Source organism: Pelecanus crispus, chromosome 1 (assembly GCF_030463565.1).
Source record: "Pelecanus crispus isolate bPelCri1 chromosome 1, bPelCri1.pri, whole genome shotgun sequence".
NCBI lineage: Eukaryota > Metazoa > Chordata > Aves > Pelecaniformes > Pelecanidae > Pelecanus > Pelecanus crispus.
This window is the reverse complement of record NC_134643.1, coordinates 199,302,469-199,316,132: the sequence shown is the minus strand read 5'-3', so window position 1 is coordinate 199,316,132 and position 13,664 is coordinate 199,302,469. Positions and strand designations below refer to the sequence as shown.

Here is a 13,664-nt window from a genome sequence, read left to right as displayed (position 1 = left end):
TAGCTAAACAAGCCCAGTTAAATTTAATTGGACTGTATTCAGCAGAGTATATTCATTATGTATTATTATGCATACTTATACACAGATTAAAAAAAAAAATACTCATTTAAATTAAAAAAACCCTCGAATTATAAGTCCACAGACAACTCTATTAACAAGAATGACCCTATGCTACAATGTTGTAAATCTACAGTGCACTACTATTTGTATCATTTCTATAAGCATAATTTATACCATCATTTATACACTATATATTGTTTGATAACAACAACAAAATATTTAGTACTTTCAAATATTCCTAACAGACAGAGACAGTTCTTTCCAGGATTAAAATATTGAATTACAGCATTTGGAAGCTTTCTTAATTGCACTGCCTTGTTTGTATTTGCTGAAATCTGATCCAGCAGCAGCAGAGACTATTCCTTTTTTAATTATAAGAATGATCTTTTCCATGTATAACAGATTTTTAAAATTAGTTAGTAAGTTTCAAAGACACCATGTACATCCTACAAATTTAATCATTTTAAAAGCCCCCTGAGAACTTAAAACAATGAATTCTAAACCTCAGATAATTTTACACCTTCTGGTTGGGGGGCAGATTTCATAGCTGAATACAAGGTCTGGGTGGAACCATTCACTGGAAGTTAACACTAGCACTCAGACTGCCCAACTCTGCTCATTTCACATACACCCAGCCAAGTAGTAGAAGGCTATCTCTTTCTGAACAAATTTATCTTTCCAGAGATACTGGGAACATAGAAAGCAGAATCATTTCTTGTAGGGGAACTGTTCCTAAGAGAAAAGTACCGAAAACAAAACCCCAAATCCCACAGCAATATAATCCAACACATCATTGTAACTGGTATGCAGAGAAAAAGGAAAAAAATCTTTTTCATCTCCTGCTATGTAGTTTTGGAACCACTCCCAAAGTTAACTCTTCCCCATGCATCACGAATGATGGCGACTACATCCTACTGCCTTTTACAGTTTAGAAACTGTGGAAACTAACACAAAGAAAACGACAAAGTAGCACATAAATCCTGGAGAATTAATGGGGAAAGAACTAGAGGAGCAGAGGAGAATGGGGTAAAACGTCATGGCAAAGTTAGAGACTTCTCAGGAAAGCCAGTTCCTCATAAGGGACTCTGGTGCTGCAGCCTGCCGTGCAAAACTTTCTTCAGCTAAAACTCCTATTAATCACCACTCATGTGAACCCCAGAACAAGAGACTGCACGTGCTGCTTCAATTTTCAGACACATTGCTGCACACGGGATACAGCTCTTGGGCTTTCACTTAGACACAGTATGAAGTAGTCTGGGGTACAGTAATTGCCATCAGAGCGTGGAGTCAACAGTCAACTACTCTGACATCTTTTCTCTTAAGAACTGAGATATTGTCATCTTTTGATGGAAAAGTTACTTTTCAGTATTGGATAGATTAATACTTTCATATTTAGTTATGCAATGGCATTAGGAGGACAGAAAGGAATATGAGAATTCCGTAAGAGTTGATTTAAAAAAAGATCATCAGGTTATGTAAGAGAGGTTAAGAAGAAATTAATTATTTATACTAAAGTTATACTTAAAAATAAAAACGAAAGCAATCAAAAATTAAAAACAATTCCATTCCTTTACCATTGGGACAGAATTAATACTGCTTCTAGAAGTTGTTACTAATAATACTGTTAACATTTCTAATTCAACTTTACTATTTTCATGAGCTGAAGAAAAAGGATCATTCAATTAAGGGTATTATTCCCTCCAAAATACAAGCACTGAATAATTTATACTAACTAGTAACCACTCACAGTATTTCTAAATATATAATTAATCTTTTTTCCCCAGAAATTTGTCTATGAATGCAAGAAATAGCCATGAGATTCATTTTTACGGAAGGTCTCTGCTCCTTAGACACCTCTTAAGTAAAATGTATAATGGTAATTCAATTGTACATGTAATTAAATTGAGTTAATCACATCACTCTTGAATTTAAATTTATTTGGTGAATAACATGTTAGTTTTATTTTTTAATTTTTAGGTTTTGTTCAGTAATAGTTGGCTAGTTATGGCTTGGGTTTTTTTTTTTTTTGTTTGTTTGTTTGTTTGCTCGTTTCATTTTTTGGGGGGGTTAGGATGTTTGAGGGGTAAGACAGGTAAAAAGAGAGGAGAGGACAACAACACAAGCCTAAGAACATTTTTGACACTGCATTCATATGACCTGAACTTCTTAAGACATATTCTAAACACATTTTAAAATATAAAGCCTCTCTAAGACACTGGAGTAAATTAGCATTTTAAGTACAAACATTTCATTAAGCAGGCAGAGTTACATTTCACTAAGCATGAAAATTTTTTATGACTACAAAAATCAGTTTTTTCCTTTGAGCTGGCTATTAGAGATACTATCTCAGGGCTGATACTAAGCATTAGCTCAGGTCTTACCTGGAAGGATTTTAAAGATCAAGGAGTAGCGTGAGGTGTATTGTATTTCTTAAGTGTTCATTGCAAGAGTTTAGATACCAAGCAACCAGGCCAGTTATACTGCTCTGTTACATCAGCTAAAACTCCTAACCCTCTCTGACTTCATCCACAGAAAAGCGGCACTCCTCCCTCCTGAAAACGCACCGCAGTGACTGTGTGATGGCTGGGAAGCAGCACAGAGAAGGCTCATGTGCTTCCTGTTGCTCCCAGTGGCTTCTAATGACTACCACTGCATACAGAACACCCAATACTCCTGGCTAACATGACTGAAGTAGTGATTTATATGCTATGTTTGTTACTCCTCCATCCTTGGCTATGAGCGAAATGTTAATTTTAATACCTACTCCTCCAACGGTGCACTGGTGTTACACAAAATTATGATTTTATCTTTATTGTGACTGCTTTTCTTGTCCCTCACTGTAGCATCTTAAATTGATTTTCCCCATGTAGCTTTATGACTGAGAAGTTGGTCAAAAACCACAAAATAAACAGATCACCTCCATAAAAAAAGGTCTTGTAGCTATTTACTATATCTCTGTGAAATGGAAATCTAAACCAACCACCCCAGGTTATTCCTTGACTTTGGACATGTTTCATTAATCCCAGCACCACTTTATGGATGCATAGAAGATGCAACTTGGAAGATACGCTTTTGTCTCAATTTCAACAGAACTATTAACTATTTAAAAATTAACTTCATGAACAATGCTAAGCACTGTTCTTTCAGGAAGCAGAAAAAGCAAAGCAGAGTTTTGTATATATTGACTGAAAAATAAACCCCAACTCGATAAAATAACTTGAGGAAGCATCATTTTTTTGTTACAAAATACAAGGAACAAACTGAAGCCTAAAGATGCTTGTGACCTAGCTGAACCAAAACCAGGTCCTGAGAGAAGAATGCAACTCATAATGAAGTATACTTCCACTAGGATATAACTGGCTGTGTGAATCTTTAGGCTGCCATTCTAATAGAGACTAGTATGAATGCAGCTCATGAAGACAAGGGCCATGCAGCCTCTGGAGCAGAGGCAAAACCCACATCTGTTTCCTAAGTAACAGCTAAGGTAAGTTTTTGCAGATCAAACTTCAGGAATACTGTGGTCAGAACAAAGTCTGCTTGTTTAACCCTAATGAGGTCAGCTTTACTTTAAAGTACATTCTTACAGTTAATTGTTTCCTCACCTTACACATGCAAGTTACTTATATATTCTTCAAGAACAGAAAGATGCACGCAAGATGTTTTATACAATTTCTCAAATACATCCAACCCTGCATATCACTCATCACCATTAGAGATTAATCAAGGACAAAATAGCCCACCAAAACAAACAAAAAACCCCCCACTGTTATCTGGCACCATTTGGCTTATTCACGTATTGTAATTACTCATTCCCCTCAGCTACCAGTGTACCTCTTAGAAGCACTTTTACAGCAAAGTAGCAGACCTGTGCTTTACTATTTTTGCACTAGACCAACGTGGAACTCAAGTGACTTTCATTAGCAGCATTCTGAAACTTTCATTACTCTGGTATGTTTTCATGCTTGCACACTGATGCTACCATGTGCAGCTGTCAGAAGGCACCAGCTGAGAACAGGCAACTGATCAGTAATTTTAGGTTGCTTGTGTGGGGTTGGTTTGGTTTTTTTGTTGGGGTTTTAGAGGGTTTTTTTGTTTGGTTCGTTGGGGGTTTTTTTTGTAGTGGAACCCCTCAGATTTACCTGCCTAGCATAGATCCTTCCAGCCCACAGACCAGGTCTGTTTCCACAGACCAGGTCTGTTTCCACATTCGTGTTTAAGACAGCTTCCAAAATTACTGGGTTTGATTTTTACGTCTTTCAACTTTTACATACAGGAATGCTGCACACTAGAGTCCAAATGAAACAAATTGCTCTAGATAATCACCTCAACATAGTTCTCTCTCCAGTGTGCATATGCACAAACAGAAGAGATGCTGAGAAGTAATGAAGCTGGACTGACTGGACTAATTGCAGATGAAGAATTAATTAGCCCTTTGTGAATTATTGTGGAAAATCTGATCTTCCCTGTGCACACGAAGAACAAGGATACGAGTGACCAAGCAAACTGCAGGGTAGAAAATAGGAACATGGGAGAGATGCAGTATTACAAGAGCTAAGATAAAGGGAGAAAGTTAAGACTGAACAATAATATTCAGCATCAATTTAAAAATTGCTTCTGAGTGGACAGCATAATTACAACTTGTACCATTTTGATGGTACAATACTGGAATAGAAACTTTCACACCTCTGTACACTGAAACCTTTAAACTAACTATATTCAAGTCATTGGCCAAACTCCACTCAGAACACTATTTCCTTCTTCAGTTTTATTCTTCAAATTAAGAGACAAGTAAACAGTTCTATGCTCATGGATGAAGTTTCACAATGGCATTAATTCTAACCTTTGCACGTCGATCTTTGAGCTTCTCATTTTCAGTAATTACAACCCATAACATCAGACCAAGATATCTATTAACTATCCATATCTTGGTTCAGTGAATAAGGGCTCTAAATACAAATTTTTCTATCATAATAAGCTTCCAATTCTTCAATAAAGCATCACTTAAATTTTCACTCAAATCTAGATCAGCAATAACCCACTTCACCTACTGCGATGTTGTTATAACTCTCTTCACTACTTTAATCCTATTATGGTTGGATAAGTTTGCTGAGTGCCTTCTAGTTTAGCAACAGCTATCCTACTTTTTTCCCAGATTCCAGTCTAGCAAGTCAAATCTTCTCCCTGATGCTCAATTATCTTGTTACTTGTTCACTATTGATGTTTTAACCTTTTCAAGTCTGTAATTTGCTTAACACGTTACTCATGTTTGTGATTTGAATCAGCACCATATGCTAAATAAGAACAACTGCATCAGAATCACAAAAAAGACTTACAGGTGCTCAGTAACTAATATCTCATTCCCATTTGTCTTCTCATAGGTTTTTATTTCCTTGGAAAGCAGCAAAACACCAGATTCTACACTTGTTCTTATTCCATTAGATATTCACAGTTTAGCAAAGTAGCTTGTGCCTTTAGTGCCTTAGCTGGTGAAGGTTCTGGAGCACAGGCCTTATGAGGAGCGGCTGAGGGAACTGGGGTTGTTTAGCCTGGAGAAGAGGAGGCTGAGGGGAGACCTTATAGCTCTCTACAACTACCTGAAAGGAGGTTGTAGTGAGGTGGGTGTTGGGCTCTTCTCCCAAGTAGTTAGTGATAGGACAAGAGGAAATGGGCTCAAGCTGTGCCAGGGGAGGTTTAGGCTGGAAATTAGGAGAAATTTATTTACAGAAAGGGTGGTCAAGCATTGGAACAGGCTGCCCAGAGAGGTGGTGGAGTCCCCATCCCTGGAAGTGTTCAAAAAATGGGTAGATGTGGCACTTGGGGACATGGTTTAGTCTAGTCTACCCTTGATTGGTTTAGTGTGGATTTGATAGTGTAGGTTAATGGTTGGACTGGATGATCTTAAAGGTCTAAAACCTAAATGATTCTATGATTTTACACCTTAGATTTGTTGCTAAGCCTGTTTGAGCTTCTTTACTAACGTTATGAAAGAATTTCACAAAACACCTTAGCAGTTCATCAGTTATCTGAGAAATAAATCTGAATTTCCAACAAAGATTCTAAAAAAATTCTCTGCATTTCTTTCCCACGGCAGTCATGCTAAGCCATTAATTCTGAAACAGTGATACTGACAACAATGCACACGGCATTGACACTGGCCCTGAACTTGGCGACAACTGACTTCAGTGACGCCCAATTACGTCGGAATGAACAGGTCACTCAAGCCAGTGTAGGCCTTACTATTCATATTATATCACTCAGTTATTTTAATAGTACCGTTATCTAATAAACTTGTTACATACACCTCTGCATTCTAGACCATTCTTTTGAAATTCTCTCTTTTCATATATAGAAAAGCATCTCAAGAGCACAATCTTTACAATCCTCTGCCAGCATTCTACCTTATTACCTTTAAAAACAGATTTATTCAATTACAAAGATTAGTTCACAAAAGTCATAATAATAATTTCTCCTGTAGTGTTAGCCTTAGGTAACTACTACAGTAACCAGAATTTATTCTTTTTTTAACAAAGGAATTAAGTGAAATAAAAAAAAATATTTTCTGAACTTGCTTGTTCAGACAGCAATGAAATGCTTTTCAGCTATTTCCACTTACCTTTATCTCAGGCTCTTTTTCACATTCTTCTATGTATAAATCATAGAGTTTTTGAAATACAGATTTTCTGAAATTAAAAAAGCTTAAAATGTAACTAAAATTAAATCAAAGAAATGCTATTTAAAAGCTGAATACTGAAACTCTTACTACCTTCCACTGGATAAATACTTTCTTTTGGGAGGTCTCTGACGGGCACTTTCAATGATATACTAGAAGACAAAAATAAACCAAAAAATAACATATATATTACAAAGAAATTTAATTATGGTACATGACTGTTTCAAAAGTGTACTAAACATGATCTGGTGTATGATACAGTCATCAACAAGGACACATCTCAATTTAGCTGTGTAACAGCATTTCATAGCTGTGGCATAAGTTGCAAGCAAAGTCTTGATTTTACATTCATGTTTTGCAATTACAGTAGTAAATAACACTTCTGTAGTAGTTAACACTACTGAAATTAACCTGGTAATGTACTGAAGATAACATGCTAAGATACAACCAAATTCATGCATACTGGCTCGACAACATTTGCAAATCAAATACTCCTCAACGTAACCAACTTCAGGAAGTTTAAATTTCCCCTTGTTTCTTGCATTTACACTAGTTTTCTCTGTAGAGCTGTGTATTACAAATACAATTCATATACATTAAATATTTGAATTAAAAAAGAAGAATTAAGATATCATCCCACATTAAATGTAGCTTATATCCTAACCATGTTTTTCCAAAACTCTGTCTGATGTATTTTGATTAACACCTTAGTTCAGAATTTCAATGAAGAGATGTTCTCCCACAGAAACATGTATTTCCCATAATTGGGTTCAAGGTATCCATTATATCAGATGTCAGCATGAACGAACATGAATGTGAAGGCACTTGCCTCTTCGTTCCAAGTGGGCTACCCTTAAAAACACAAAGAGGATTTTGCCATATATTTTTGCCAGCTGTCCCTGGATCACCACCGTACATCTCTGCTTATTTCACAACACACAGATTTGCTGTTTAAAAGGGGAAAACTGAAGTCCTACATAGTCTATCATCATTGCACCTGATGATGTTCTCAGTACAATGGGTAAGAGACAAATACGTGACATAGCAATTTTAGTGAGAATTTTGCAAAACCAGTGTTACATGTATGTGTGATTATTTACATACACACATATACATTTACATAACATGCTCCTCCACTGCTTTTCAGAAGAAATATAAAAATACAATAGGTATTTTTTAACTGTGAGACCGATATATTACGGGCAAATAATGTAGCTACTCCTTACCTCTGCACGATCCAATGCCAGTTCTAAAGCTTGTTGCTGTAAGAATTACAAAGTTTTTTTTCAGAAAGTACATTAACTGTTTAAACATCCTCATACATAAAAACCCCTATGAAAACTCTATTGCTACTGATATGAATTTATAGTCAGAAGATGGGCTCAAACATTCTTTGGCACATACTAAACTTAACAGCTGAAACCTCATGTAACTACATCAATAGTAATTAATCTCACCACCAAGTGTCTACACTTGCAAGGTTTTGACTAAATTATGAAGTCTTAGAACAATGAAAGGCAATTAGAATTAAAAGTAGGAATAGAAATCACACCTAGTGAAAGTAATAACAAATATTAACCAAAACAATTAGAGATGACAAGTAGAAAATCTAGGCTGCACTATTCAAAAAATATAGAGAAATGTTTTGGAGAATCTCCCACTCTTCATTAAAGCTTAGAAACACTTGTAATAGGTACTCCTTCCCACATACACATTTGCGTTATTTCCTCAGTTTAACCCATCCCTATGAGCTGTTTGTAAAAGCCACTAACTTTACTTGAACCTCAAGGAACAGAAGGCATACGAGCCACGTCCAATACACGGCAGCACTAGTTATTTCATACATTAGAAGAGAATTCAGGGGAGAAGTGCATACTACAGTAACAACAGAGAAATATACAGCAAAAATACTTGGGCTTTTTACCATTCACCTACAGTACCTCTAAAACAAAATTTCTTACCCGTTCTTGAAGAAAAAAAAGAAGCACTTGACACGCTATTATTCATTAGAACCTGCCACTGCAGAGCACTGAAATTTTAAAATGTTTAGGTGTCTATATTAATATGTCAAATACATAGGTCTAGTGGATAACTGCATGATTTCAGACATTCAGTTCACCGACTACTTGACAATAGGTAAAAATCCATGGCAATATTATCACCTGTGAATAGAAGAATACTAGGTGGAGGCAGGATTTATACTTCATGCTCCACTGTCTAACACCAGTCGTGACTGAAAACACACCAACAGCTTTATACAATAGTTCCTATGATGTATGACTGTTTAGAAGTATTTACAAGCTATGCAGACGGACATTCCTGAACAAAGAAATGTCAGAACTCAGGAGTGACAAGAAAAATCTTTTTTTTAAGAAAACAAGAAACATTAATGGCATTCTCCGGATCATCCAGACAGCTAGGAGACTAGAGTGAAAAGATCTGAAAATATATTACCAGAATCAAAACTTACCATTGTAGTTGAAGCCAGGTGACCAAATGGCAAAAGAAGTACTTAAGTTTGGTACAGCAGGCAAAGAATCATATTTTACAGTCACACTTGGGGTACTAGGGGGGGAAAAAAAAATCAAGGAGAAAAAAATATCACTAAGAAACTAAATAACCATTTTATTTAAATACAACATTTTCAGTGGTTAATTGTACTTGAATTTCATTTGCATAGTATCCTTTCCTCCAAAAGCAGAAACAAAAAGGTACCATTAAGTCTAAGTGCAGAGGTTCCTATTCTAATGACTACTACTTTGCACAATCATTTTACATTAGTTATATTAAGTAGTATAGTAACAATAAGCATATAATTGAAATTATACAGCCAAGTACTCTTCTCTTTTGCAGCAGTCTACCTAGACACCCCAAACACCACAGCAGATACACAGAAGGCTAGAATATTTAATGGCAAGCAGCCAGTACATTTACTATACCCTATTAGGTTGTTTTGCTTTTATGAAGGTATTATTCCATAGATAACAATTCCACTATCAGCACTATTTTGAGATGTTAGTTTAATACTGAGTCACAGTAAGCTGTCAATTACAAAGTGAATAAAATTTGCACAACGCTACCATGCTCCTCAGATACTATGTCCCTATGCCATCTCATTTTTAAATTCAGCTAGATAGTTGTATGAAAAAAAAAACCCCTAGCTCAAATCCCCCAGTCTTTAAATGCTGTCCTTAGTATCACTCCTAATGAGATGTGAAAATTCAAGTCAATTTTGCTTTCATATTTGAACACTACAGTGCATCACTATATTTGAAATATCCACTTAAGAAATTCCACCACACATAACTTTAATTTGTGGAAATATTTCTGTTGCAGCTACATTCCACATCAGCCACAGCTTTGCCAAACACCTTTCTAAATCTCAGATGACATATACCTGCTACCTCACATCTCCCTAAACCTTACTCAGCTGTTACAGCGTGGAACCAATTTCAATAGGAAAAAAACCACAGTGACTCGCAGCTCCCCGCAAGGCTGAAACCTGCTGGCTTCTGGCAGACGGCGAGGTGGTGGGCAAAAAGGAGCCTGCACAGGATGGCCCGGGGGGCGTCCATCCGTGCCATCCGACAGGCCAGCTGCTTTCCGAGCAGCCTCTCCGCCCCCGCCGGGGCTCAGGCTGAAGCCAGGTCCTAGGAGAAGGAGACCGACACAGCACCCAGCCCGACTGCGAGCGAGGTGCAGGTGCAAGCCCCGGGAGGGACGGGGAGCCCGATCCGCCCAGGCCCTGCTGCGACCGCCCCGCCCAGCGGTGCTGGGCAGGCGGCCGGGCCAACCGCACCTCCGCGCCCGCCGAGGCTGCCGCCGTCTCCGCGGACACGGGCCTACCTGCGAGGGCGGAGAGCGACCGGACGGAGCCACCGACCGCAGCAGCCATCCGGAAAGGGCCGGACCAGGCCAAGCCGCAAGATCGCGCTGCGGCCGAGCCGAAGGGCGCAGGCCAGGCCCCCAGCTCCCGCGGCCCACCCGGCCCAGCCCAGCCTGGCCCAGCCCAGCCCAGCCCAGCCCGGCCCGGCCCGCCAGGGCGCAGGGGGGGGCCGCCGCCGCCACTCGGCCAACCGCCCCCGCCCCGGGCGGGGACACCCGTGACGCCGAGCGCCGTTACCTGCCGGCCTCCCGCGGGGCCCTGCCCCGCGCACAGCGGCCCCCGCCGCCCGCTCATCCGCCCCCGCCTCAGCCCACCGCGGCGCCCCCGGCCGCTTCCGCCCCGCCGCTTCCGAGTCGCTCCCGGAAGGGGCGGGGGCAGTCGCCATGGCGACGAGGTGCAGTAGGTCGAGGGCGGAAGCGCCTCGCCGCGTCGCCATAGAGACGGGAGGGCGGGCTCCTAAGCCCCGCCCCTTGGCCGGCGGCCCGCGGGCGCCGCTCGCGCCCGGAGTGGCCGTTGGGCGCTGAGGGGCGGGGCGGGGCGGCTGAGGCGGGCGGCGGCTGCAGGAGGGGCGGGATCCCAGTGGGAGTCAGGTGCCCGGCTGCCTCCGCAGGGCAAAGGTGTAATGCCGTTGTGAAGATCTGAATCTGCTTCCTTGCGTCTCAGGGATGCCGTAAGGATGTTTGAAGATTTTTGCTGTGTGGCTCCCGGGCAGCAGCGCGTTGCGGAAGCTGGTTTCTCTGAGGGCAGGGAAGAAAATTTGGGTGGTGGGTGGTGTGAGAGCAGTTCAAGGACAGGGAGGAGTTACTTGAGAAAGGTACGGTGGACGCATGGCTGGGGAAGCTTTGCTTAGTAATGTAAATTACTTGGTAATTGCTTTGCCCGAATGTAAGTTTTACTCAATCGTAATGCTCTGTGTTTTCGTAATTCCCGTTTGAGGTATACAGGAATTATTCTAAAGAATGATACCGTGAACATTTAAGACTCTTTTCTCTTGAATAGATTATTGTGAGTGTTTTAGCACTTCTGGGTAGCTTGCTAGAGGTGATTCATCAGATCATTATGCAAACAACCACTAGTTTGAAGTGATAAAAGCTAGTTTTAAAATTGCATTAAAAGCCCGCTGTTTGTAAAGTGAAAAAATGATTGCCTGTTTGTTGGGGGTTAGTTGTTTGTTTTTCTGGAATATTCAGTTTTCTGTAAAATAGGACAAAATAGATAAAGCAGAACTGTGTAGCAGATTTGGTATATATACGTTCATGTATGTATTGGAAGTTTCTTTTAATTACATAGTCAACAACAAAGGGATTGGGGGCAGCTTGAGAAGAAATTTACTGTGACCTCTTCCTCCAGAGAAGTTAATTAATGCCTGTATTGCTTTTGGCAGATACTTGTCTAACAATGATCAGATCTGTCTGCAAGCAAAGTTAAATAATATGTTGTTACAGATTAACAAGTATCAGGATTACTTGATAAAAATCTTTGTGATGAAGGATTGAAACATCATCATGTTAGGAAAACAGTTTAAAGTAGGATTTGTGTTCCTAAAATCATACAAATTGGGGAAAAAAATTAAATTCATCATCCCTTAGCATGGACAGGAAAGTCAAAGGATGTGGCTAAAATAAACTACTGCCAGGTTCACATGAGATGCCTACAGTGCTGTGCTGGGTCGCTTCTATGGGCATCCTAGCAGTAGGGTTCCTGGTTGGGATGTGCTCCCGGTATCCATACTTTGAGTCCAAGTATTTCCAAGCTCTCCCAGGCACATCTACACTATACATTGCACATACTGTCTCTGGGCACAGCACTTACCTGACTTGTTGCCTGTTATTCCCAGGCCTTTCTAGCACTTCTGGCTCGAGTCACAACTTATTTGTTCATAGCATTGAGCAAGTGTGCTACCCCATGATTCAGCAGCCAGTCCTATATGAAAGACCACACCTAACACTACCCTTCAGTGCCTTTGTTAACCTTGCAGTGCTTGACATGTCCTAACAAGAGGTGACTTGAAAACTCAAGGAAATTTAGTCACGGGGAGCTCTAGGCAAAGAGTGATGCTGGGGTGCCTCCTGCAGAACCAGCCAGGTACTCTTATCTTGTTGCTGCTGACACTGTTTTGGTTTCAGCACTGGATTCTTCTTAGCCCCTCTGCATCTCACACTTAGAGGATAGCCAGAATTTTGGAGGTCATAATTGCTGGTGATCATAGAATGCTTTGGGTTGGAAGGGACCTTTAGAGATCATCTAACCCACCCCCCCTGCAGTGAGCAGGGACAGCTTCAACCAGATCAGGTTGCTCAGAGCCCCGTCCAACCTGACCTTGAATGTTTCTAGGGATGAGGCCTCTACTACCTCTCTGGGCAACCTGTTCCAGTGCTTTACCACCCTCATTGTAAAAAATTTTTCTTATGTCTGGTCTAAATCTATTCTTCTTGAGTTTAAATCCACTATTCCTTGTCCTAAAAGGCCTTGCTAAAAAGATTGCCCCCATCCTTCCTATAGGCTCCCTTTAAGTACTGGAAGGTTGCAATAAGGTCTCCTCGCAGCCTTCTCTTCTCCAGGCTGAACAATCCCAACTCTCTCAGCCTGGCCTCATAGGAGAGGTGTTCCAGCCCTCGGATCATTTTGGTGGCCCTCTTCTGGACCCGCTCCAGCAAGTCCATGTCCTTCTTGTGCTGAGGGCCCCAGAGCTGGACGCAGTACTCCAGGTGAGGTCTCACCAGAGCAGAGTAGAGGGGCAGAATCACCTCCCTCGACCTGCTGGCCACGCTTCTTTTGATGCAGCCCAGGATACGGTTGGCTTTCTGGGCTGCGAGCGCACATTGCTGGCTCATGTCCAGCTTTTCATCCACCAGTACCCCCAAGTCCTTCTCTGCAGGGCTGCTCTCAATCCCTTCATCCCTCAGCCTGTATCGATATTGGGGATTGCCTAGAGTCTCTCAGAGGTTCTCAGTACATACAATAAAAACCTCTGATGGGGTCAGTGTTCTTGAGATGCAGGGATAAACAAGATGGGCACCTAATTTCAGCATGTGAAAAGCTACTTTA

General features: G+C 40.7%; 1 protein-coding gene across 8 annotated transcripts in view; it reads right to left on the bottom strand.

Moving 5' to 3' along the window:
- SUPT20H (SPT20 homolog, SAGA complex component) overlaps positions 1–10,884 on the bottom strand; it is a 36,636-nt gene extending 25,752 nt beyond the window's left edge. For 7 of the 8 annotated variants that reach the window (XM_075728005.1, XM_075727995.1, XM_075727998.1 and 4 more), the window contains exons 1-5: positions 10,854–10,884; positions 9,201–9,295; positions 7,957–7,992; positions 6,824–6,882; positions 6,674–6,740 (exon numbers count right to left, since the gene is read on the bottom strand). In XM_075728005.1, the coding sequence (XP_075584120.1) occupies positions 6,674–6,740; positions 6,824–6,882; positions 7,957–7,992; positions 9,201–9,203 (165 nt within the window). In that variant the 5' untranslated portion in view covers positions 9,204–9,295; positions 10,854–10,884. The remainder of the gene's footprint in view (positions 1–6,673; positions 6,741–6,823; positions 6,883–7,956; positions 7,993–9,200; positions 9,296–10,853) is intronic. The other variant, XM_075728002.1, reaches the window with a different exon arrangement.
- Between the last annotated feature and the right edge of the window lie 2,780 nt (positions 10,885–13,664).